The sequence below is a fragment of the Diceros bicornis genome, chromosome 31 (genome assembly GCF_020826845.1).
Source record: "Diceros bicornis minor isolate mBicDic1 chromosome 31, mDicBic1.mat.cur, whole genome shotgun sequence".
Classification (NCBI taxonomy): Eukaryota; Metazoa; Chordata; class Mammalia; order Perissodactyla; family Rhinocerotidae; genus Diceros; species Diceros bicornis.
This window is the reverse complement of record NC_080770.1, coordinates 34,219,055-34,243,679: the sequence shown is the minus strand read 5'-3', so window position 1 is coordinate 34,243,679 and position 24,625 is coordinate 34,219,055. Positions and strand designations below refer to the sequence as shown.

Here is a 24,625-nt window from a genome sequence, read left to right as displayed (position 1 = left end):
ATATGGGACGCCACCACACCGTGGCTTGATGAGTGATATGTAGGTCCACACCTGGGATCTGAACCTGCGAACCCTGGGCTGCAGAAGCAGAGTGTGTGAACTTAACCATTATGCCACCAGGCTGGCCCCTATACCAGAACAATTTAAAACCACTCATTTTAAAGTCTCGAGCCGTGTTTCTAGGGGCACCATGTGGCAAAGATAAAGTAGAATGTTTGCCTCACTCTTTCAGACAAAACGTGTGTAATCATTGTTTCTCGTGGTGTGTGTGTGTTGTGGGGGACAGCGCGAACGCTGCACGAGGTCTCCCTGCAGGAGTCCATCCGATACGCCCCTGGGGATGCAGTGGAGAAGTGGCTGAACGACTTGCTGTGCCTGGATTGCCTCAACATTACTCGGATCGTCTCAGGCTGCCCCTTACCTGAAGCCTGTGAGCTGTATCCTCCTGGGTGTCGTTTGCCCTGTGAGAGGGAGGGGGTCGATGAAAGAATTGCACACAAGGATTTGGCCCTTTGTTTCACAGGCTCTGCTCTAGGGAGAGGGGCAGGTCGAACATTCTCGATCTCCCTTCTCTTCCTTCCCTCATGTGTTTCTGCTTAGGACATGGCCCTTCTTCCCACGCTGAGGGAAATCCACATAGCTAGGTGACCCTGGGAAGTAGGATGTCCTGTTGGAGGCTCTCTTTGATTTATTTTGGTTGCTTAACTCCAGACCCAGCTACTATGTTAATAGAGATACGCTCTTTTGCTACCACAAGGCCTCTGAAGTTTTCCTCCAAAGGCTTATGGCCCTCTATGTGGCTTCTCACTACAAGGTAACTGCAACCAGCCCGTGGTGAACTTCAGCAGTGCACTTTAGCACCTGGCCGTCGGCTTTAACTTGGGATTTCACATCTTTTATGACCCAGTGCCTCGGGTGCCCATTCCACTGGGACTTGAATGTCCTGAGGTTGGCAGGGTCTGCTGGTCTTGCTGGACGGGTTACGTTTCCCACTGTTGCTCAGGCTCGTCTTGGGCTTCTAGCTCTGCATGCAGAGTGTGGAGTTCCTGCACGTAGCTCCATGCGTAGTATCTGGAGAGAGTGGAAAGCTTGGCCCAGTTTAAAAGGGGACTCCTGCTTCTCGCTTGTCTGCTGACCTGATGGGCTGAGAGGACACAGCAGTTGTAACCAGCTGGTGCTGTCTGAGACTAGCCTCATGCCTCAGGGCTATTTTTAAGGAGTAGTGAATGAGAGTTCAGAATATTTGAAAGTCTTAAAAACTAAAGGGCACAATGGAAAGGACACTTTTTGAGTGTCTAGGTAGCATTTTTATGAACATCCTTTAGTGGAAGGCTGAAGAGTTGGTGTTAGAAGTGGTGACAGGTTTTCTTGAAATTGCAGCTTCTTGTCAGGAGACAGTTCACTTCCCAGCTGTGAAATGCGTAGTGCTAACTAAGCAGTTCTCTGCCCCGCACTCAGGGTGAGGTGACAGCAGACGGTTGAGGCTAAGTCCCTTGTAAGCTCTTACCAAGAGTCTTGGGCTAGCTGGTACTAGGAGGGTGCCGTGCTGGCTCCAGCCCATCACTTGGCTTTGGGGGAGGTGATACGCTGGTCATCTGATCACTGCAGAGTAGCCTCTTGAGTGAGGAACAGAAGAGGAGTGCTCGCTGACCTGTGTTTGTGCCTCACAGAACTCTCCCAACGACCTCCAGATGCTCTCTGATGCACCTGCTCACCACCTCTTCTGCCTTCTGCCTCCCGTGCCCCCCACCCAGAATGCCCTTCCTGAAGTGCTGGCTGTCATCCAGGTACAGAAGCAGAGGCGTCCTTGTGGCACTGATTTGGGGAACCACTTAGGCATCAGGGATTAATGGCTCAGTAACCGCAGTGTGGGGGAGGGGTGGCTGTTGATTCTGGGTCTAGAGCAAGATGGCTGGGTGTATCGAGTGTATCAAGGCAGGCGATGAGGGGGCATCGAAGAAAGCACCACTGACGGCAACCGAAAGCCCTGCTGTGCGTGGGCAGGTGCAAGTCAGAACTGGCCACTTGTATTTTGACTCATAGCTCCTCCTAAAGCAGAACCTGGTTTTGGTCCTTCTTGATTACAAAAGCAATATGTGGTATTTGTAACATTGGAAGACACAGATTGGAAAAAATAATGTTTTAATACCTGGCATGTATTTATGCATTTCTGTGTTTTTCTATTTCATAAACGTGGGATCATAGTGTGTGGTAATCTGCTTCTTTATTTTGCAGTGTGTCAAATATTCATAATCTGCATAATTTTTAAAGGCTGCATTGTATTTCATTATGTGCACGTACCGTACTGTGTGTAACCATTCTCCTGTTAGACAGACACCTAAGTCATTGTGAATTTGTACTGTTCTGTACAGAGCCGCATGAGCACCCTGTGTCTTAACTGACGTGCACACGTGCCCACCACGCGTGGAAACCCTCTTCTGATGTGCTTTTTGCCCTTTGAGCCAGGAGGATGTCAGTATACTGCCTTGTTAGTGACAGTGTGAGGGTGCTCACGGGGCATCGTAATGAAACTTCCACTGGAAATGGATGGTCGGTTACAGGCTGCAGGCTGAACTGCAGTGAATCAGCTGGCCTTGGGAGAGGCAGCAGAACGCGGACGATGTTCTGTGAGTGCGCCCTGTCCCTGGAGCCGGCCCTCCTGTCTGCCCTGCCCTGCTTCCCCCACAGGTGTGCCTCGAGGGGGAGATTGCGCGCCAGTCCATCCTGAACAGCCTGTCTCGAGGCAGGAAGGCTTCGGGGGACCTGATTCCATGGACAGTGTCAGAACAGGTGATGCGCTTCCTTGGGATGTCTGGGTGAGGGAAGCTGGCAGTGTCGCAGGAGGGTTTTATTGCTAAGTTACTGGCTTGTGTCTCCCACACAGTTCCAAGATCCGGACTTCGGCGGCCTTTCAGGGGGAAGGGTTGTTCGCATTGCTGTTCACCCGGATTATCAAGGGGTAACGTGTCCTTGTGCCTCTCAAACCTGGTGTGCTGCTGTTAGCTGCAGCCGTGCTGCTGGCAGCTCGTGAGGGCAGATGTACTTGGTTGTTTGAATAGGAATCTGGTCAAGGAGTAAGCAGTTCCAGGTCCTCCTCTGCTATGGACAGTTGGCCTGGGGCTGGGGGTAGGGAGGTGGACAGCACGATCCTATATGCTGGCTCTTCCGTTGTGAGGACAGGGGAGTTGTGAACCAGGTCTACTTGGCACAGTCACCTCCCGTCTCTTAGACATCCCCACTGAGGACTGAGCTGTAGAGATGTCAGTGTTGGGCTTGCTGATCTATGGACCAGCAGGCACGGCCACCCATCCTCACGCTCCAGTGGCAGATGGGCTGTCCTTGATGGGCTCGACAGTGCCAGAGCAAGGGTCATACTATGCTCAGTCTTAGGGTCTCTGCTTTGACTCCTTGAGGGATTTCATTGGTTTTCTTTGCCAAGCACAGTTTGACTCGGAGTGAAGGCTTTCTAGAAGCAGTGCAGGACATAGAAGTGGTTCACACTGACTAGGAACAGCTCCCTTCCCTCTGCCTGTTTCCCTCCGTGTCTGCTCACAGATGGGCTATGGCAGCCGAGCTCTGCAGCTGCTGCAGATGTACTACGGGGGCAGGTTCCCTTGTCTGGAGGAAAAGGTCCTTGACACGTCACAAGAAATTCACACTGTCAGCAGCGAGGTAAGCATCTTTTGGCCAAATAGATAACTCTGGGTCTCAGGAGCATCGTCAAGAGCTGTCTGGTGGTCTGGGCTCTCTGAGCAGTAGGGGATTTCCTCTCTCATTTTGGAATAGCTGCTGCTTTGGCTAACACTTAAGGCTGAGAACCTCAGATCAGCATCATCAGCATTTGGAAACTTGTTAAAAATGCCAGTTCGTGAACCCTGCCATAGACCTCCCGAGTCAGAAGCTCTGGGGTGGGACCAGAACTTTGTCTTAATAAGTTCCCAGCTAAAAACCACCGCTCTACAGTCTCCTCCTCTTAGTACTAAACCCAGACTGAAGAAAGGTCTGTCCTTCTTGGTAAGAATGATTAATGCTAGGAACTGTGATGGCTTTTCACACACATTCATTTGATTTTCGCAGCGTATCTGTTCGGGGAGTGGGGAAGGGGCTTATACTCAGGGCCAGGCTCACAGGTTTGTCCCTCCCCAGTCACAGAGCCATCTGGTGACGGGCCTGGATCTTCAGCCCCCATCGCCAGGCTGTCTCTCAGTAAATCCATCAGGCATTTCTAAACTTTGGGGCTGTTTTCCTGCTCTCTGGGTTCCGAGCAGTGTGATTCCACACGTCCAGGGGTTTGGTATGCTTGGGAGTGACCACTGGATTTAGTGGTGTTCCTGTATTTCAAAAGCCACAGGAACAAATCAAGAAACGTGTCCAGTTTTTCTTGTGTTCAGTCCAGAGCCCGGTGTGGCATGGGTGCTTGGGAATGTCACTGACCTCCCTCTGCCGGGGGCCTGTTCTCTTCTGCAGGCCGTCAGCTTGTTGGAAGAGGTCGTCACTCCCCGGAAGGACCTGCCTCCCTTACTCCTCAAACTGAACGAGAGGCCGGCTGAGCACCTGGATTACCTGGGTGTGTCCTATGGCTTGACCCCCAGGCTCCTCAAGTAAGGGTTTGCCTCCCCTGCATCACCCCCTTGGCCTTGTGTCCTGTGTCCTGAACGTGAGAGTCTGTGAGCCATGTGTCTGCCATCTGTGGACTACCTGCTCCCCTGGCCCTTCCCGTCTGTATCTGTCACCACTCCCAGAAGGCACTCACAATGACCTGCTCTCTTTGTATCTTTGCAGGTTCTGGAAGCGAGCTGGGTTTGTTCCTGTTTATCTGAGACAGACCCCGGTGAGTGAGGCATCTGGCAGAGGAGGGGTATGGGTTTGCAGTTCTGGTTGATGGCAGGTCTGTCCTTGCACAGAGCCCAGGTGCCTCCTGCTGTGTTCTGAGCAGGTGTGCCTGTTCTCCAGGAGGTTTGTTCTGCTGGACTCAGAACAGCCATCCTCGCTGAGTGGCCCCATGGTCACCATTCATTCCCCCACCATGCAGTGCATGCCTGGTGCGCACCTGGCTCTGTGCTTAATCATAAAATGGCAGAGGTGCACACAAACTTGTTTATCAGATGCTAGAATCCTGTACCCTGGGGGCCTCCTTGAATTTGTGGAAAAAAAAAAAGAAAGTGGTTTTCAGGAGAGGAGTGCAGTTGGGCAGACTCATGTTCTAAGTTGGTATCTGAAGGAGGGCTGTAAGTGTGGTGACAGAGCCACACACTGAGGATTACTGGGGAAGGGGAGAGTTAGTGACCGTCAGTTCATTAGAAGAAACATTGAGCACCTACAGGGTATCAGGCAGTGAGCAGGATAAGCCACAGAGCTTATTTTCCGATGGGTAGAAATGGGCAGCAGGAAGGTGGACAGAAGAGAAATGTTCAGATAGAGATGATAGCATAGTGAGCGGTCAGGCTTCTGGGGAGTGGCCTTTCCAGCTGAGCCCCAGGGCTCAGAGTGGACCAGTGTGTGAGGGTCCTGGAGAAGAGAGTGTTTCCAGGCAGAGGGCACAGCAGGCGTAAGGGCCGAGGTGGAAATGAACTCGGCTATTTGAAGGAAACCAAAGGCAGCCAGTGTGGCCGGAGAGTCCTTAAAAGGAAAGGGGAGCGTTCATGGTGGGGCAGTTAGGTCTGGTAAGGACTCTGCATTTTCCTCCCGTTCAGTTGGAGGGAGGGATCAGAGGAAGGGTGCTGTGGCTGCTGTGTAGACGGGACGGCAGTGGCCCAAGGGTAGAGGCAGGGAGACGAGGGCTGGGAGAGGCGGTGGTTTGGTCTGGGGTGGAAGTGGTGAAAGTGTAGAGAAGGGGTCAGACGTGAGGTGTTCTGGAAGTCGATCTGCCTGGAATTGAAGGATTAGGTGTGGAAGATGAGTGAACAGAAGGATCAAGGACAATTCTTAGATTTTCCGCTTGAGAGACTGAGTGTTGGCAGTGCTGTTTGCTGAGATAAAACCTGGTGGGGGAGGAAAAACCCAGAGGTTTGGAGGTAAAAGTGGGAATTTTTTTGGCATGATAAGTGTGAGATACCCCTGCCACCCAGTGGACATGTGGATAGGCAGCGACGCGGGAGTCTGGAGTGCAGGAGGAGGTTGGGGTTGGAGATGGAGGTGTGGGAGTCATCAGCATATTCCTCAGAGGATATACCCCTGGGGTCAAGGAGCTCTTTGTCTGTTTTCTTCACAGCTGTAACCCAGCACTTCATAGCATCTACTGTGTATAGTATGTGTGCAGTGAATGAATGACTATTTAAAGCTATTCAAAGTAGGGACTGAAGTCACAGAGAGGAGGGTGAGTCTTGGAGTCTGAGGCGTTTAGGGGAATGAGTTGGAAGACAGCAAGCGAGACTGAGGAGTGGCCTTGATCTGTAGGAGGAAGTTGGGGGTGTGGTGTCAGAAGCCAAGACTAACAAGGGTTTCAAGAAGGGGAGTCAGTTGTTGTGAGAGAACAGGTAAGATGAGGACAAACAGTGACCAGTGGACTTGTCAGTGCCGGTGATCTGAATGAGAGTAGCTTCAGTGGAGTGGAGGGGGCCACCTGACTGGAGAGAAGGAGGGTGAGGAAATAGACAGTTCGTACAGGAAGCAGAAAGCTGGAGGGAGACTGGAGTGAAGGCGGGTTTGTCAGATGGGAGATTCTAGAACATGTTTGTTAGCTGCGGGGTATGATCCTGTAGAGATCATGCAAGTAATAGTAGAGGTGAGGGGGCCGATCGCAGGAGTGCAGGCCTTGAGGAGGCGAGGGGCAGGACCCGGAGTGCAGGAGGAGGGGTGGCCGCCTCATCCCACACAGCAGGAGGGAAGGCACAGAGCGTGGGCATGGAAGGTGTCGGCAGCTGGTTGCGTTGGTGTTGGAGGTGGAGAGGTGCTCTTCTGATCGCTTCTGTTTTTCCAGAGAGGAGAGGTCATGCGCTGAGCGGGGGGAGTGTTGGAGGTTGGATTTTGGAGCGCACAAAGCCAACGTCCAGTTGTGGGTCGCGCCCATGTGCGAGTTTGCAGTGGGACTGGTGAAGACCGTCCGGTGCTCGGCTGCTGCCCTGAGGGCATGGAGCGGCTCCTAGGTGGACTGGTCCTCGTCGCTGGCTCTGACTGGGGCTGGGGCGTAATGTGGTGGTCAGCTGCAAGAAGAGCACAGGCCATCGAGCTCCGTGTGGACCACCATGTGTCCCTGTGTCTTGTGCTGTGCACTGCTTAGTTGTGACTTGGTGCTGGCATTTCGTTACATGGATGCTCTCCAGTTGAAATCTTTAGGTATTTTTATGGTGTGGGGCTTTGTGGTTGTTATGGAGTAAAAATTAAAAACCTGTGGTCACAGTTTTAGTGCCTACAGAGCCTGCACTTGCACACTGGTTGCCAACATGGCCTCTAGGTTTCGACCGTGGAGGTTTTGCTCTAAGGCACCAACAACCTGTTGATTGGATCGCCTGGAGCCTAACCTGTCCTGAGTCTGCGTTCAGAATCGGACCTGTTGCGAGCACGTGGCTCAGAGCAGAAGGGGGCCGGAGCAGAAGGCGTGCTCCGAAGACCTGAGCAGCTCTGCTCCTTGGCGTGGCACCTGCTAGGAACTGGCTGGACACCGTGGTCTTGGAAAGCTGTGGTGTAGATGCCCGCGTGGGCATCTGCGCGGTGACAGGGTCTCTTGCGGCGGGGGGACAGGAGAGGCCCGCGGAAGCACTGAGTCTCTCCTCTCTGTGTGCTCACCCTTTAGCAATGACAGATCATTCAGAAAGGGGTTCTTGGTGCCACTTAGGGATTTGTCTTTCCCAGAATGACCTGACTGGAGAGCACTCATGCATCATGCTGAAGACGCTGGCTGATGAGGATGAGGCTGACCAGGGAGCCTGGCTTGTGGCCTTCTGGAAAGGTGAATCTGAGTGGAAGGGGCAGCGAGGTGATGGCGGGGGTCCAGACCTCTGACTTGGCGTGCTTGTGCCCACAGATTTCCGCAGGCGCTTCCTGGCCCTTCTGTCCTACCAGTTCAGCACCTTCTCCCCGCCCCTGGCGCTGAACATCCTTCAGAACAGGAACGTCGGGAAGCCCGTGCCGCCGGGTGAGCTGGGCGCAACGCTGGGAGAGCTGGGAGTGGCTGGGTGGTGTGGCAGCGTGGGGTGGGCATGATGGTCCAGGAGGAGGGCTCAACTGGGTGTTGAGGGCCGTTTTAGGCCCGCGTCTCCCACCACTGCCTCCTTCTCAGCAGGCCCTGCTTTGCCTCAGGGGCACCGTCACACACGGTACCTTCCATCTTTCTAACAAGGCTCTGGGCTGTGGTCTGACTTCAGAGATGTCAGATAAGGTCACACATACAGTTAATTATGGAATCCAGTGTAAATCCCGTGAGTTGGGGGAGCGAGCTCCATCTCTGAGGCTCAGTTTCCTCGTTCATGAAGTTGTAATAAGAATATGCTGCCAACCTTCTGTGGCCAACACACAGAAGTGCTTTGGGCCTATAAATTGAATATTTAAAATACAAAAAGTGTGTATGGGATCATTAGTATTAACAGCTTTGGGGGTTTTTTTTCTGTTGCTAATTATGTGTGTGTGTATACTTTTTTTTTGCCAATTATATTTTGATGGAAAAGTCTGTCGAACTGGGCAGGGCATACAGTGTCTGTGACTTGGGTGTGACACAGTGGGGAGAGAGTGTTGTGTTCCTCCATCCCTGGGGCACGGGGAGCCTCTCCTTGGTCGGATGTGTTGGGTGGCACTCTGAGCAAGGGTCACATGCTGACCAGCCCCTCCGTGCATGGCCCAGCGCTGCCCCCTCAGCAGGAGGAGGGTTGGAGCATTGAGCAGGTCCAGCGCTGCCCGGGCAGCGTGTTCTCCCGGAGGGCCGGCCCTTGCAGGTGGCTCCTCTCCTGCTCTGCTTGGCCGAAGGCCCTGAGGAGGAGCAGCTGTTAGGGTGCCCTCCGGGACCGTGTGTGTGCTGTTTGGGAATCCCATCAGACCCTGTGACCCGCCCGGCTCTGTCACACGTGCAGCCCTACGCCGGGAGGAGCTGGAAGCGCTCTTCCTCCCCTACGACCTGAAGAGGCTGGAGATGTACTCACGGAACATGGTCGACTATCACCTCATCATGGACTTGATCCCGGCCATCTCCCGGATGTACTTCCTGAGCCAGCTGGGGGACCTGGCCCTGTCCGCCGCCCAGTCGGTAGGTTACCATCTGACCAATGAAGACACCTAGGCTCTGAACTCTAGTCGTGCCCAGCGCACAGTGTGTACATGGAGGAGCCGCAGTCTGCACCCACGTTCTTGCCACTCGCCGCGTGGCCTGCATTCCTCCTCCAGCCTGGTAGGGTCCAGCAGCACCCTGAATTTTAATGTAGCTTTGAAGCAGGCATTTGTCCAGTAATAAGTTAGTTTGGGGATTTCAGGAATAGGGAGCATTTCTTAGTGGTTTCTGTAACAGGATGAAGAGAAGATTCCAAAATAGACAGTGCCAGTTGATATTTTGTCCCAGAGAGCTGTGGTCAAAGAGCAGCTCTGATTCGCAGTGCCACCTGAATGGAGAAGGCCCGTCCTGGTGGCCGCTCCAGCAAGTTTTCCGTCCTCCAGGCTCTTCTGTTGGGGATTGGCCTCCAGCATAAGTCTGTGGACCAGCTGGAAAAGGAGATCGAGCTGCCCTCAGGCCAGCTGATGGGACTTTTCAACCGGATCATCCGCAAAGTGGTGAAGGTAACCTTGGCCCAGGGCAGAGTTTTGGTCTGTTTTGAATAATGTAACAAACCCGCTCCTTGCCCCAAGATGAATAGACGTAACATCTGGCCACGTTTGCTGCCGATCTTCATACATACACACCCCCCGAAGAAACGGGGGCTTCGGCTGCGTCTATGACGACCCCGTTCTCTGCAGAGGCAGCACCGTTAGGAAGGTGGTATCTGCCCAGTCGGTGCTTTCACACTCGGCCGGGAGCGCTTGTGTAGAGCCTGAGCCCGGCCGTGTAGAGTGTGCGCCAGACGACTCGGTGACGAGTGACTGGGTCCCTGCTGTGGCTTCATCGTGTGCTTCCCGGCCGTTGTCTCCTCTAGCTGTTTAGTGAAGTGCAGGAAAAGGCCATTGAGGAGCAGATGGTGGCAGTGAAGGATGTGGTGATGGAGCCCACGATGAAGACCCTGAGTGACGACCTGGTATGCTCCTGCCGAACGCCTTGTGAACGCCAGACGTGCGCCTTTCCCCTTTAGGAAGAGCCCTGCACCGACCAGCTCAGTGGTGCTGGTCTGGTGTGGGTGGGAGCGCCTCGAGTTCCCGGGGCTTCCCTGAGTGTCGCTGCCCGTGTCCCCTGCCCTGGATGTGCACGAGCGCGCACGGTCCTAGCCATGTGCCTCCCACCGAGTGTGTGTGCGTTTGTGCCAGCAGCCCGGCAGCTGCTGCTGCACATGTCGTTAGACTCTCACGAGGCACATTTATGTGCCTCCTGGCTGTAGGGAGAGCTGCCTCTGATGGGGGGGCAGGTGAACGGATGGGGAGACGTCTGCGTGTCGTGGTGAGATTCCGCCCTCTCACCTTCTTCCATGCGTTGTTCACTGCTTGACTCTGACCTGCTCTGTCTGTGGGGCCTTGACCGCAGGATGAAGCAGCAAAGGAGTTCCAGGAGAGACACAAGAAGGAAGTGGGGAAGTTGAAGGACATGGACCTCTCTCAGTAAGCCCCCCGCCACTCATGGGAAGCGAAGGCTCAGCCTTGGCTTCTAGGGCCCTCAATCTGTCTGCAGGTTTCTTCTAACCCACATCCTGGCCCTGGAAGCTGCGTTTCGTGGGATCGTTCTTAGAAGCACTAATAGCCAAATACCTCCTAATTCACTTTTTGCATAATTTTGGAGGATCTGGTTTCCCCAGATCAGTTCTGCCACTTTGACTTTCAAATCGAGCTCCTGAGGTGCCTAGGGTTCCATGTCATGCCTCAGGTCCCTCAGGGCAGGGGGATGCTGATCGATGAGCATCCACTTCTAATGACCACTTCTCTAAGTTTGGCTTTTGCACGTGAATTTGTTTGAAGAAAGGATTCTACTGCCAACAAATAAGCCAACAAAACCCCTTGCTCTGGAACCCTCTGTGTACCAGGAATCCTAGTCCCCTTTGAGCTTCTGCTATGCTGGTATTGCCTGCCCCGTGGATTGGTGTGAAGAACAATTCCAGAATTCTTGGTCTCTGACCTGTTGTCCTCTTTGATGGGTTGCTGGCTCTTTGGTGATGGTGGTTGACATGTGAGGTGGAGGTGGCCGGGAGGTCCCTGGGCTGGGTATCGAGCTTTGCCCTCCGCTTTGCAGTATCAGAACCTGGACTCCCCAGGACTGCTAGATCCCACAGGGCTGGGGCAAGCTGGGGCAGGGAGAGGCACAGTGCTGGGCTCATGGGCACGTGTCTGGAGGGAGGAGTAAGCAGGGAGGTTGGGGCGACAGGAGGCTTCTCTGGTGGGCGAAGGCGGGCAGCTGCCTTCTGTGCAGAACCGTCATGTCGCTGACCTTCCTGGCAGGCTGGTGACCCTCGTTGCTCTGGTGAGGTTTTGGTCCCGTGGAGCTCAGCTCCGCATCTCGGCCCTACTGCGTGCCTGCTGCCCTTCTCGCTGCTCAGTGGACGCTGACACGGCTCGGCCTGCCTTGCGTGGTGGGCTGTGTCTGATGATGTGGTCACTGTCTTATTTCGTTTTGTGGTCCTCTTCTTTCGAGCAGGCTTTGACATTTCCCTTCTGTTTTTTAGATACATAATCCGTGGGGACGATGAAGAGTGGAATGAAGCTTTGAATAAAGCCGGACAGAACGCCTCGATCGTCAGCCTGAAGAGGTGAGGGCCTAACGTTCCTGACGGGAGAGGCAGTCCGGCCTCCGCTTCTCTAGTAACTCTAACTAGGAAATAGGAGGTTGGAGCAGAAGCTCTGGGAGAACAGTCCCGGATCTTTCCTCTGCGGGTCACTAGTGTTGTGGCCTGTCTCCTGCAGGTCAGGCAGGGCCACTGTCGAGGCCTGGGTCTCAACATTGCTCACATTCACAGACGTGCCCGGGAGACGGGCTGTGGAGCTGCAGGGACTGAGCAGTTCCTGTGGGCCTGAGTGCAGTGTCTGAATACTCTCGGACAGAGGAGAGGGCTGTGCTGTTACCAGCAGTGCTTTCAAGATGGAGTAAGCACGGCTCAGGGTGTCAGGTAACTTCCTAGGAAGCACAGCTGGTAAGAGGCAGAGCCGGAATCAGGAACGGTTAGTCCACTGCAAAGCCCACGGTTTTACTGGCTCTCCTCCCTGCCCTCTCAGCCAGCAGTTCTCCAAGTTCTGGGTCTTAGAGTTCCTTTATGTCAGAAGGATTGTTGAGACCCCTGGGGGGCTTTTGTTTATGGGGGTAATATCTGTTCATATCTCCTGTGTTAGAAGTTAAACCCTGAGAAGTGAAAAAACTATTTACTCATTCAGAATTAATAATCATGGACTCGATTATGGTTTTCTGTTTTTAAAAATATCCTTTTTTCATGAAAATCTTCATGGGACCCATCAATGCCAGGAATCAGGTGTTCTCTTTTGCAGTCTCCATACAGCACTGCAGTGTCATGAAGGTTCCGGCATCGATGCCAGCCTCATTTCCCAGATGCTCCCTGCTGCGGGGCCAAAGCCCTGTCTGTGTCCTCATGTCTGGTTTGCAGGACGTGGCAGGTGTGGCACAGGGCGCATGATGGCTGTTGCCTTGAGCATGGCGGCTTTGACTGAAACAAAAGGCCAGGGGACGTGCTGGCTGTGGAGCTGGCCTGGTTCCACGCCGTGAGCTCGGCCTCTCCTTTGGCTCTCGCTGCTGGCGAGGGGCCTTGCAAGTTAACAGCCCAGGTGCTGGAGGGCTCTGTGAAATGTGCAAGTTTCTACTTTTGGAGGCAAAAACACTGATATCTATCATTACATATTGATGAGGCCATTTTTCTTCTTTCTGAGAGGTCACTTCATTCGGGTGATTGTAATGGTCTCTGGACTGAGCTGTTCACTCTCATGGGGCAGGGTTTGTTCCCAGGGCAGAAGGCCATCAGAGAGCATCTTCAGCCTCTGGGGAAGGAAGGTGGCCATTTGCTGAGTGATTCCTGTGCTGCTGATCTGCCAGTAAGGAAGCCTCTGGCCAGCTGAAATGTGTAACCCGAGTTAGCACTCCGGGTCTTCTCGTTTAGGAAGAGTGAAACAGCGACAGCACATCAGCCAGTTCTGTGAGGTTTTCCTTAGAGTCTCATGCTGTGTATTAGGGACTGTGCTCAGGGTCATTGGGACGATGTGCCTGATTTCCAGGTCATCTGCGTGGTGAGAGTTGGGGGAGGAAGTCTTCCGTGTGTCACCTTACATTTTTCTTGAGGCCTTGGGAGGGGAGACATGCAGTGCAGTAACGCATCACGTCACAGCATTCGTCAGCAATGGGCGGCATCTACAACAGTGGTGCCATCAGATGAGGACCGTGTAGCGTAGGTGTGCAGTGGGCTGCCCCATCTAGGTTGTGTAAGTTCACTCTGATGTTCACACAGCGATGAAGTCACCTAATGACGCATTTCTAGGACATGTCCCCATCGTTAGCGACGTGCAACTGTCCTCGGAAGAGAACTCAGGTTTCAGGTTTGCTCCTCCACAGACTGCGAGCCTGGTTGGGGCAGGAACTAGGCTGCTGTGGTGTACCCCTGGCCCCCACAAGGCCTGGCCCTAACAGGCATGCAGAGGGGGTGTCGTGTCTGACTGGAGTTCTTCCACAGGCTTCCGGTGGTGGAGGCCCTTCTTCAGGCAGAGCAAAGCAGCTGAAAGCCAAGCCGTCTGAAAGGTGCTACAGGTCTGTGCATGTTTTTATCTTTTCTTCTCCTGTTTTCTTTCTCCAGCGACAAGAAAAGGAAGTCGGAAGCCAAACAAGAACCCAAACAGAACAAAAAGTTGAAGAAAAACAGAGATATGAAGAACAGAAAAGATGGGAAACCGCAGCGGAAGAAATAGGGAAGAGAGACTTGGACGCCAGCGCTGCCTCGGAGGAGCTGCCCTGACCTCCCGCACTGCCTCTGGCTGGACGGACGGGGCGGTGGCCTGGACTCGAGAAGCAGCAAGAGCCCCATCAAACCTGGAAGCCGGCGGGAACTCAGTCTCTGGGCCGAGCTCGGCTTAGGGCAAAGTCCCTTCCCAGTGGTCTGCTCAGACTCAGTGGTCGGGCAGCCCCCTGGCACTGCCGGGGCTCTGTCTCTGCCCCCAGTCCAGGCCTGCCTTTCCCATAAGTTCATGTTTTGCTTTGGGCCCAGCTTTTGTGGCTCCTTCCCATCCATGTAGAAGCCACGCTAACTCTTGTCCCTTCCTCAGGCGTTAAGTAGACAGCTTCACAGCTTTCTGGCGGTGCTCAGGAGGCCACTGGCGGAGCCTCTTGTCATGGACTCGTCCAGACAACCTGAGGCCTGGAGCAGGAGGAGCTCTGGCCCAGGCAGGCGTCTATGGCCAGCCACTGTTGTGTGCACTGGATCTGCACTGCAGTGTGCCATTCCACTCCTGGCTCCAGCGGGCCTGCTGCCCAGTGTCCCAGAAAAGCCTGAGCTCCTAATTTAGGAAGGATGTGACATCAGAGTCCCCCAAACCTGCTATTTCATCATTTGGGAAAAATGTTGGGCAAGACCCTTTTGCCAGCAGGGCTGAGGGAGGGATGGAGAATCCATGTTTAATAAAGAACGTCCCAGAAAGACCAGCTGCCTGGGGCACTCGCTGGCTCCACACAGGTAGATGCCGTGCCTCACCCTGTTTTTCTGCTGGATCGTGGCTGCAGGTGGACTGGAGGGCGTTGGACTCAAGGCCGAGAGTGGGCAATGTGACCAGGGCTTAGCGACCCAGGAGCCCGTGGGAGAAGAGGCCCGCACTGCCATGCTCGCTGTGGTCATTCTGAGGGGCTTTGCGTAGCTTCTGGAAGCTAGCTGGCTGTGCCTCTTCCTCCTGGGCTCCTGTCAGGTCACTTGGTCCCTTCCATCTGTTGGGGACAGAAATGATGTGGTGGCGTCACACTTGGAATGTTTGTGTGATGGTATCTACTTTCTGGTCTCAAGTCCGATACCGTGTGGTTGAAACCTCGACCCTCAGGTCTTCTGGTTTCCTTATTCGATTGTCCCTTATTCACGTCCCCAGGTGCAAGAGAAGCTCCAGGCGCAAGTCAGCTCAGTCAGCTCTTGTTCTGATCTGCCTCTCTGCCACAGCGTGAGGTTGATGGCAGTCCTTCACAGCTTTTTCTTATCTTTATCTGTAAAATTCATGTGGTGGGTTGGTTACTGATCTTCCTTGGTCTTTCATAGGCTTTACAAGGAGTGGTCTCTCTGAGTCCACGTAGAACCATTCCTCCGCCCTGATAGGTAACCGAATTCCTAGGAGTTTAAGGCATGGACGGGGATGGAGAGGGTGGCTTCTGGACCAAGGAGGATGGAACATACCACCCTGGGCCTCATTCCCCCCGGGAGGAGGGATTCTCCCGCCAGTGCTGGGATGGCTGCGCCTGGTTCTTCTGTCTCCTGGAGCTGCAGCTTCCTGCCCGCAGATCCCCTGTGAAGTCTGCAGGAAAGTTTGCTGAGAGAGGAGATGAGTATCATTTCTGATCCTTTTCTCAGGTGAATGCCTGAGCCTGCCTTTCAAAGAGAGTGTTCTCAGTAGAGCGGCCAAAAAGCAAAGTCAGAATCCAGATGGTCAGAGGTGGGTGATACCTTAAACCATCCAGACACGTCATCCCACAGGCGTGGGGCCCAGACTGATGGTGCCCTCGCCCTGCATCTCTAGCCCCAAAGCCTGTCCCCAGCTCTGCTCTGGGGTGCAGGGACAGGCGCTTCGAAGCCGGCCTGCCTGGCTTTGACCCTGGCTCTGCCCTGACCCGCAGTGTGACCTTGGGCACAGCACTCACCTCTACCCGCCGCCCAGGTCCACGTCTGTAAGGTGCAGTGTGATGACAGCACCTACCTCACAGGGCCGTTGTAGGAGGGAGCGGAGGAGCACATGAAGAGCTGAGAACAGGGCCTGGCATACGGGAGTGGAAGTGCTCACAAGTGTAGCGAGGGGAGCTGTACGTTCCCCGAGGGCGCTGAGACTCACTGAGTCAGGACTGGCTTTGTTCTAAAGCTGCCGCCTGAGCTAGAAGAATCCCACTCGAGCAGCAAGGAGCGTGCACTCTGCAGTCAGGCCTGTCCGGCTCTACGCCCTCTGGAGCCTCTCCCTGACTTCCCAGACGGTCCCCTGTGCACGTGGAAAGGAAGCAAACATTTCGCCTACTGGGTACAGACTTGGCACTTTTATCTGCAAAGTGTGTGTTCCTAAACAGGTCCCTGCACTTGGCTGTGATCTTGGGTTCTCCTCCAAACCTGAAAAAGCACACATCCCCCAGACCTTACCATCTGGCCCCCAGACAGAGTGACATCTGTAAAGCTTGGCTGTCGCAGGAAATGGCACTTGTGAAATGAATTCAGATAGGCTGGCTACGAATGCTGTCACCAGGACGGGGAAGGGCTGGAGAAACCCAACAAAGGATTCCTAAGGGGTCTCCATCCGCGCCCCCTCCCTGAGCTGGGGGTGCTGGTGCTGGCTGCTCCAGGGCTTCCACTGCTCATCTGGCCCCTACGGTCCCTGGGGACAGAGTGACGGGAGACCCACACAAAGGGGGCTGAGGAGGCTGGGGGAGGGGAGGAAATGTGACAGTCACCTTGGAAAAATGTAGACTCATTATCTGAGGCCATCACACCAGCCGCCAGGCCACAGGCCAGGAGGAGAGGGCGGGGCCGGCAGCCCCTGGGCCTGAGTAGGCTGCCCAGACCGCGGACGAGGGAGAAGGGGATGCTGAGTCCACACAGCTGGTTCAAGTGGAAAGGCCTGTGTGTGGACTCTGCGGTGGGGTGGGGTGGCGAGAAGGAAGGCTGAGGCTGCCTCACGTGCTGCAGGTGGATCTGCTGTGGAGAGAGCTGTGACCCGGCATGGGCCGGACTCTGTAAGGGGCAGAGAGCGGAAAGGGAAAGGAGCAGTCGGGAGGCGGCACGCAGGGCACAGGCCGCTGTGGAGGAGAGGAGGGTGGTCTGTTGGCTGTGGCCGGGCTCCCTCACACCTGGGGGCGACGAGGCCCAGACTCCAGCTGCACAAGCATGGCTCACCCTGCATGCGGGACAGCGGGCGGGCCCGCCCGGGGCCCAGCAACCCTGCTGAGGAGGCGTGCACGTTCCTCTCCCCAGCCGGCCTCTGGAGCAGTGGCCTGAGGGGGAGGCCGGCCACCGGGTAAGGTGACCAAACACCCCATTTCCATGCTAGTCCCTCCAGCCCTTTGGGGGAATGTCTGGCTCTAATTATTATTTAAGTGCTTGCTTAAGAGGGTGTTCCTGCCACCTGCAGGCTCAAAAGGGCCCCATCCCTCCCTCATGTTGCCTTCCCTTTAACCTTGGGCCCCCTAAAGAGAGAAAATAGCTGACCCCTGTCTGGAGCCAGCTTGTAACTCGATCTTGCCTTTTAGGCTGGATGCTTGACCGAGGCCCGTCCTGCAGGGGTCGGGGACGTGTGGGGAGGGTGGACACAGGCCCCGAAGGGTGGCCACTGGCAATGGCGAGTGCTGGGGAGGGACGACCCTCTCACCTGCCCTTCCAGGGGCCTCTGCCCAGGACGAAGGTGCTGAGGGGAGTGCCTCCTCCCTGCACCCCCGAGGGCGCCATGGGTCCACACAGGGCCTCTCCCCACGCAGTCTGGGCCCCACCCAGCAAAGCCGGCAATGGGCCTTTCCTGGGACTGACCCCAGAAGGTCTTCATCCTGTCCCCCAACTCCTGGGTCCTGGCCTGTCGGCCACTGGACCACAGCCACTCAGGTCTGTTCCCAGGGACCTTAGACATTTCTCTTGCTGCCTCAGGCAGAGAACATTTCAAAAAACCTTTATTTCTGCCCGGACTTTGCACCTAAAACAAACTACAGCCGGTCCTGGAAAACCCTGGGGCCTGAGTCACCGCCTCACGGTCCTGCCTCCATTAGCAGGTGGCACAGCCACGGCCCAGCAGGTCTGGAGGCTGCCGAGGGGCAGGTACCCCCACATCAGGCTAGGCCGGGTGGAGAAGGCCCTGCTCCCTCCTTGCTGGGCCACAGGTTCGGATGGTGCAAGGGTTTGCGGACAACTATTAAGGCAACCCCAGCAACTCCCACAGCAGGGCCGTGGGGGAGCCCAGGCTTGGGGAAGATCAGAGGAGCCCCTGACAGCCGCCTCATTCCTGTCATCGGGCCGTCCTGCCATGCAAACAAACACCTTCTCTGTCCAGCTCAGAGGCACATAAGTGCTTAACAAGTGGGAACTCGTTTACATTATCAGAAGAGGGAGGTACTTGCTTCTGTCACGTGGGTGGCAAGGGTCGGGTCCAGGCTCAGGTCCTGGGCAAGGGGTGGCCCCAGTGCAGCTTTCAGCAGGGGGTCCTTTCCCTCTGAGAGACCAGGGAACCTGCCCTGGGCTCTCCTCCGGGTCCTACATGGGCTCCTCCCCAGCTCTCAACTCTGAACAACCCTCTGCCAGGAGCGACAAGGCCAAGGTCATTGTTAACAGGTGTTTATTGTTAATAAAGCCATGGTACATTTACAGTGACAACATTAGTGTATAGTTACAGTATCATACAATATTACAGCAATAAAATAACGCCTATTCCTTTGTACATCCAGCTCACGCAGCTAGTTGAAAATATTTTCCAGGATTGCAAGCCCCCAGGGCTTCTCAGGATGACCCAATGACACCTCCTGAAGTGCCCGGGGCTTCTGGTGAATAAATAGTTTCTAAGGTGCCCAGACAGCTGAAGAAGGCCACACCCAGAGAAGCTGTCCAAATGCCCCCCCAGTGTCTGGTCCATAAATACAGGAAGTGTGCAGGCCTGACACTGTCTCCACCGCAGGACAGCCAGGGGCCTACAGTGGGGGCAGGTGGGGGAGAGGAGGAAGCGGAAGGTCCTCTTCCTCCAGCCCCCCCTTCCACCAGTGCCCTGGCCTCGAGATGCCCCAGACCTGCAGTTCCCACGGAGACACGGGCCGCTCTCCAGTCCAAGCTAAAGGACTCTTCCACTCAGGGACTCGGCTGGGGGACTTTTAGGGATCTCCTTCCTGAGCCCACTGAGGCAGCCGAATCTAGGCCTGGGGCTTCAGAATCGACCCCTAAAAACAGCAGCAACGACAAAAGCTGAGGCCACCCGGCTCCTCCACTGTATCCCATGCACCCCCATGCCCCTCCTTGGCTCAGACTGGAAGCCCTGGAGGCATCAGTGGGGGAACCGCTTTCCACTGCTCACTGAGCAGCTGGCCGTCCCCAGAGAAGGGCCTCTCTGGGCCAAACACCAAAGACAATGGGACTCCAAGTGACCCCTGTGCAGGTGTCCCCAGCCCCCTGGAGGCCCACATCAAGGCTTTCAAGGCGTGGCCTTGAGGAGTAAGTTCAGGGGTTTGGGCAGCGGTTCTGATATGATACTAAGAAAAGATACCAGCTTTTGGATGCGATGGCCTGGGGCTCGGAGTATCCATTCTGTACATTCATAAGGGTGCCACAGCCCGAGAGCCCCAGGTGGGACAGTCTGGGCTGAGTGGTGAGAGCTTGGAGGGCATGGTCAGAAGCTATTTAGAGCAGAGGTGAATCGGGATCAGCTGCCGCCCTCCAGGAGGGGTGCAGGGGCACCTGAGGGTGAGTACACCGCCCTCCAGGTGCAAACGGTGTGGGGGGTGGAGGGAGAGTCCACCTTTTGGCCACATCTGCCCTTTGCCCATCACTGGTCGAGCAAACGGTTAGCTCTGAGGAAGAGGGGTTGAGGGTGGGGCTGCCCAGTGACAGGTGGGCTCAGGGCACATCTGCCTGCCCAAGGACAGATGGACACCAGAGAGGATGTCTGGGGAAAGAGGGGGAAACTGAGTCTCGTGAGCCTGGCTCCAAGAGAATCTGCACCCAGTGCCCCCAGCGGGGCCTTGGCCCGGCCACAGGGCCTGGCTACGCACTGGTCCAGACAGCCTGGCCGCACTTGCTCCCAGCCTTTTCCGCCCCCGGATGCCTGGAGACAGAGCCTGGCCGGGAGGGCGGGATGTGCCGACCAGCCATCCCCCCTCACACCCGGGATGTGATGTAGACAGAGTGCACGCGCTCGGCCAGGGTGCTCTGCAGGTCCTGCAGCGGGTCCAGGCCCTGCACCTTGCTGCTGCGGCCGTAGATGAGCTGCCGGAAGGAGTCCTGCTCGAGCAGGGCCTTCATGTGCTTCAGGAAGAAACCCTCGCAGAACAGGGCCAGCTCAGGGGCGTTGTGGATCTGCAGGTGCAGGGAGAGGGGGAGACCCACGGCCTGAGCACACCCCACCTGAAACTGGCCCCCATATCACCCATGGGCCAAGGCCTGGGGGAGGCACGCCATCTCTGCCTCTTGAGGCAACCTCCCCCTCATCTGCATTTCTCCCCTAAGCATCTCCTTCAAGTTGGACCAATCTGGGTTCAATCCCAGCTGTGCCACCAGGAACATCACTGAAGCCTTGTTCTCGGCCCCACTGTTTTCTCTGCCTACGTCGTGCTGGTGACGGCTTGTGGAGTGGCAGGCATCCCCATGGGATTGGAAGGTCCCTTACAAAGGGCAGGGACGGGGACTGGGCACTGCTGACGTCCAGCGTCTGGCACAAGGCCCAGCACATGAGCGTGCTGGTGGTGGACGCTCAATAACTATTTTAACTCAACAAATACTGAGTGCCCGTCTGGACCGGGCCCTGGGCGCCAGGTTCAGAGGTGCAGGTCTCTGCGATGCTCTCTTACAGCTGACGCTCTAGCTCGGGGAGAGGGAGAAGCCAAGGAACGACACAAGCAGGGTCACCGCAGACGGCGGTCAGTGCTGAGGAACAGGAGTGCTGACCTGGGGGAGGCCTGGGGAATCAGGCCGTCTTGTGAGGAGCTAGGGAGGAGCTTTCCAGAAGGGGGATGGTGATGACAACAGACCAGGGGTAGGAACGAGTTGAGAGACAAGCTGTGTGGCCCGGTGCAGAGAGAGGGAGGCAGCGGAGGGGAGCTGGAGGCAGGATCCTACGGGCCTCAGAGCGTGATACGGGGTTGGATTTTGTTTAGTCTGCAAGCAGTGGAAAACCTTCAGAGGGTTTAAGTAGAGGACTGCATGGTCTCAACACTTTTCAAAGAGCCAAGCCATGGGGCGGGGAGCCAGGCCAATGCAACAGTCCACCAGAGGGGACAGTGGAGGTGGAGGGGAGTGGAGAGACGGCTAATGTGCTTCAGAGGTGGATGGCCTGGACGTGGGAGATTTACAAAAGATCAACTGTAACTCCTGTTTCGAGTCTGAGCAACTGAGCAGAAGACCGAGCCGTCTGCTGAGATGGGGATGAGTAAGGAGAACAGGTTGGGGAGCAAGTCAAGTAAGCCTGTGGAACTGACTTGACTCAGAGGCTCAGCCACGTGCCCAGGTCCCACGGCCTGGCGTGGTACAGCTGGAACGCGAACTGGGGTCCAGCTGGCTGGAAGCTGCATGCTGCCCCACTGGACAGAGACGGCCCCAGGCTACAGAGGCGTTACTAACTCCCCCAGCTCGCGACACTGCTCCTCAAAAGCTGCCAGGCCATGGTGCCATGAGGCAGCTGAGACCTGGGTGGAGCCAAGCGCACAGGGGACGGCGGTGGGGCCTCACCTTGGCGTACTTGTAGGTGTTCACGGCACACTCTACGCTGAGCGTCTGGGAGCACAGGATCTCGCAGTGCCTCTGCAGGGCGTCCAGCTGGAACAAGCTGGCAGCTGACAGCAGCTGGTGGGGAGGCAAAGGCGGACTTGGGTACGCAGGCCAGGCCCCGGCCAGGCATCACGGAATAGGAAGCTGCCCCTCCCCCAGGGCCCCACCTATGTCCGCAGGTCAAGGCTGATGGCCTTGATTTATTTCTGGCTCGGCCATCGAGCTATTTGCTGGGACACCTTGGGAGGCACAGGATGGGTGACAGACGCTGGCTGGGATTTCTGACCTTGGGGGGTCTTTATCTATAAACTACACACTTCGTCTACATGACTTTCTAGCCAGGCGCCTGGCCAGCGGCAGGTCCGTTCTCTAAGCAGTGACAGGTGAGTGGGAGCCCAGGTGACTTCTGCAACCCCTGGGCCTCCCAGCCCCACTGGAGAGCCTTTCTAACCCCTGCGCCAGGCCCAGGAGGCTGGCTCAGTGGGCGCACAATGCCCATTCTCTCAGAAGGGCCCTTCCTGTCACCCGCAGGGAACCAGGAGGTCCTCGTGCAGGCCACGTTCCCGCCATCTCTCCAAATGCTATTTCTGAGAGCGGGGTTGAGACCCAGCAGATGTCTCAGGCTGGAGACACAGGCACGGAGTGAAAGGGGAGATGTAGCCGCTGGCCCTGGCACATGGGCCCCCTGCTCCCCTCCCCGTGCCAGGCAAGAGCCTCACCTCCAGGACGTCGGCCGTGGGGATGTCCAAGGACTCCGTGCCTCCGTAGTACAGATACTGCATCATCAGCTGCAGCGGGAAGAGGCCCCGGGTGAGTGCCAATGGACCCGCAGCGCCCGAGTCCTCGCCGGCCCCCGACCTCTCCAGGCAGCTGCCCCCCAACCCCCATTCCTCTGCACGTTGATCCCACAACTCTCGCTCAAGCTCAGACTCAAAGGTTTGGGTTTTCTCCGGAAAGCAACCTCTAGAAGTTAACCCCAAGATTCTCTCTCCCGACTTCCCACGTGGATGGCAAGTTCCTTCCACGGTGGTGTTTTGCGTCCATCCTCATGACAGCCCCAGAGCCCAGGAGGGGAGGTACTATTCTCTGCCGGGAAACTGAGGCCCAATGAGGGAAGCTGACGTGGCCTGAATCACTGGGGTCTCCTGACTGCCACACCAGAGCACTTCACTGTCATTTCTCCTTTTACCTACAGTATGAATATGGGGCAGGGAGGAGGACCTGAGGTAACAAGAGTCCAACTGGCTACCCTCAGGACCCACCCTGGACTCTCCGTCTGTGCTAGGGCTCCAGCGTGGAGGTGAGGGCCAGATTCCAGCTCCCGCCTGGATTTGGTCCCTTGGAAAGAAAGCACAGAGCCGCGGGACCTGGCCCTGTGGTCACCTTGCTCACTGGCCCAGACCTGTCAGGGCCTCTGGGGAGCAGAGGGCCCTGCGATATCAGATAAGGTGGCCCAGGAGGAGGGTCTACATTCAGTTCTGCTGAGGTCAAAGTTACAAACTCTGCTACCACGCTAGGGGAGGCTCCCAACTGGAAAAAGAACAACAATTCTCCCTGGTTGGCTGAAGGAGTGGCCCCAGCAAGGAGCTGGCAAGTGTGTAAGTCAACACGGCTCCAGGGCACAGCTGGGCTGTCAGGCCCGGCCCAGGCTGGAGGAGGCACCAGAGGGTCTGGGGGAAGGAGCCCAACCTGGGGGTGGGGGGGAAAATGGTCCAGAGCCGGTCCGGGAGACACCAGGCCCTCCCCACAGAGGAGAGGGCTCCACAAGCCTTCTGCAGCCCCTGCTGGAGCACGTACGGCGATCTTAGCAACCACACGTGTGCCCCTCTGTCCCTCCAAGTGGTGTGCACCTGGGAGGGCCTGCACCTGGGCTTCTTTGCCGTCCTCGTGCTGGGCGCTGAGTGGGTGCTAGGCCCAGCACCAGGAGGACAGCCAAGGATGATCAGGGCGAAGGCCCCTGGCCCAGGGCTGGGAGTGGAGCAGTGGGCAGGCAATATCTCCCAGGACTCTGCTAAGGGATGGCCTCAGGACAGCCCCTGGGCAAGAGAGGGCCCAGGATGTGGGCCAGGAGACAGGCGGCACCCTGTAGCCCCCTCCTGGCCAGGACGGCGGCCCCCTGCAGCATTTCTGGAGCTGGTTTTGGCAAGGCCCAGACATCTGTGGCCTGTGGCTCTCCCTGAGGTCACTTGAATACACACGAGTCAACAGAAGTCAGACCAGAAGTGCTCCCTTGGAGCCCTGCTGAGTGAGCTGTGTGGCTGGCAGGCAGGAGATTAATTTTGCACAGCCTGACAGCCCCCAGTCAGGGCGCGGGTCATCTGACCCCACAGCAGGCAGCCCGAGAGGCTGGGTGGCGCTCCCGGGGGGGGGGGGGGGGGAGACGGGGGGGGGGCAGGGTTTGCTTCCACCCTGAGTAGGCCACCAGGACACTGTCGGGAAGCCACAGACACTGCAGGGAGAGGAGGGGGACAAAAGCCATGTCAGAATGGCAGGGCTTTCCCCCAAAGGCCCGGGTTTTGTCAGCCAGTGACCCTGGCAAGTGTCGAGACGTGCGCTAACGCACCAGCCACTGGCCGCGTGTGGCTTGTGCGCATTGGAAACGTGCTGGTCTGAGCCGAGGTGTGCTGTGAGTGTCAAGCACACACTAGATTTCAAATCTTAGTATGAAAAGAAGAATGCAATGTATTTCATTAATTTTTTTATATTGACCACATGTTGAAATGATAATATTTTGGTTACAGTGGCTTAAACATGTTATTAAAATTAATTTCACCCGTTTCTTTTTACTTTTTCACGTGGCTTACTAGAACAGTTTAAATTACGTGTGTAGCTCCATTGTCTTGCTATTGGATGACGTTGCTTGGGTCTCCTTGGGCCTGTTTCCTCCTCCAGAAAACAGAGGTCATAACTGCACCCCCTCCCAGTGCTGAGCACCAGCGAGACACCTGGGGGCTGCTCTG

The 24,625-nt window shown here is 56.1% G+C and overlaps 2 protein-coding genes across 6 annotated transcripts in view; one reads left to right on the top strand and one right to left on the bottom strand.

Annotated features, from left to right (window-relative positions):
- NAT10 (N-acetyltransferase 10) overlaps nt 1-14,684 on the top strand; it is a 35,593-nt gene extending 20,909 nt beyond the window's left edge. For all 4 annotated transcript variants that reach the window (XM_058527172.1, XM_058527168.1, XM_058527169.1 and 1 more), the window contains 16 exons: nt 287-437; nt 718-814; nt 1,671-1,787; nt 2,689-2,790; nt 2,885-2,959; nt 3,556-3,672; nt 4,468-4,601; nt 4,783-4,831; nt 7,792-7,888; nt 7,964-8,074; nt 9,003-9,175; nt 9,580-9,699; nt 10,053-10,151; nt 10,592-10,665; nt 11,721-11,804; nt 13,845-14,684. In XM_058527172.1, the coding sequence (XP_058383155.1) occupies nt 287-437; nt 718-814; nt 1,671-1,787; nt 2,689-2,790; nt 2,885-2,959; nt 3,556-3,672; nt 4,468-4,601; nt 4,783-4,831; nt 7,792-7,888; nt 7,964-8,074; nt 9,003-9,175; nt 9,580-9,699; nt 10,053-10,151; nt 10,592-10,665; nt 11,721-11,804; nt 13,845-13,956 (1,712 nt within the window). In that variant the 3' untranslated portion in view covers nt 13,957-14,684. The remainder of the gene's footprint in view (nt 1-286; nt 438-717; nt 815-1,670; nt 1,788-2,688; nt 2,791-2,884; nt 2,960-3,555; nt 3,673-4,467; nt 4,602-4,782; nt 4,832-7,791; nt 7,889-7,963; nt 8,075-9,002; nt 9,176-9,579; nt 9,700-10,052; nt 10,152-10,591; nt 10,666-11,720; nt 11,805-13,844) is intronic.
- A 3,861-nt stretch (nt 14,685-18,545) lies between these two features.
- The window catches only part of ABTB2 (ankyrin repeat and BTB domain containing 2), a 168,744-nt gene continuing 162,664 nt past the window's right edge, over nt 18,546-24,625 (bottom strand). For both annotated transcript variants that reach the window (XM_058527166.1, XM_058527167.1), the window contains 3 exons: nt 22,385-22,453; nt 21,627-21,740; nt 18,546-20,258 (listed from right to left, as the gene is read on the bottom strand). In XM_058527166.1, the coding sequence (XP_058383149.1) occupies nt 20,061-20,258; nt 21,627-21,740; nt 22,385-22,453 (381 nt within the window). In that variant the 3' untranslated portion in view covers nt 18,546-20,060. The remainder of the gene's footprint in view (nt 20,259-21,626; nt 21,741-22,384; nt 22,454-24,625) is intronic.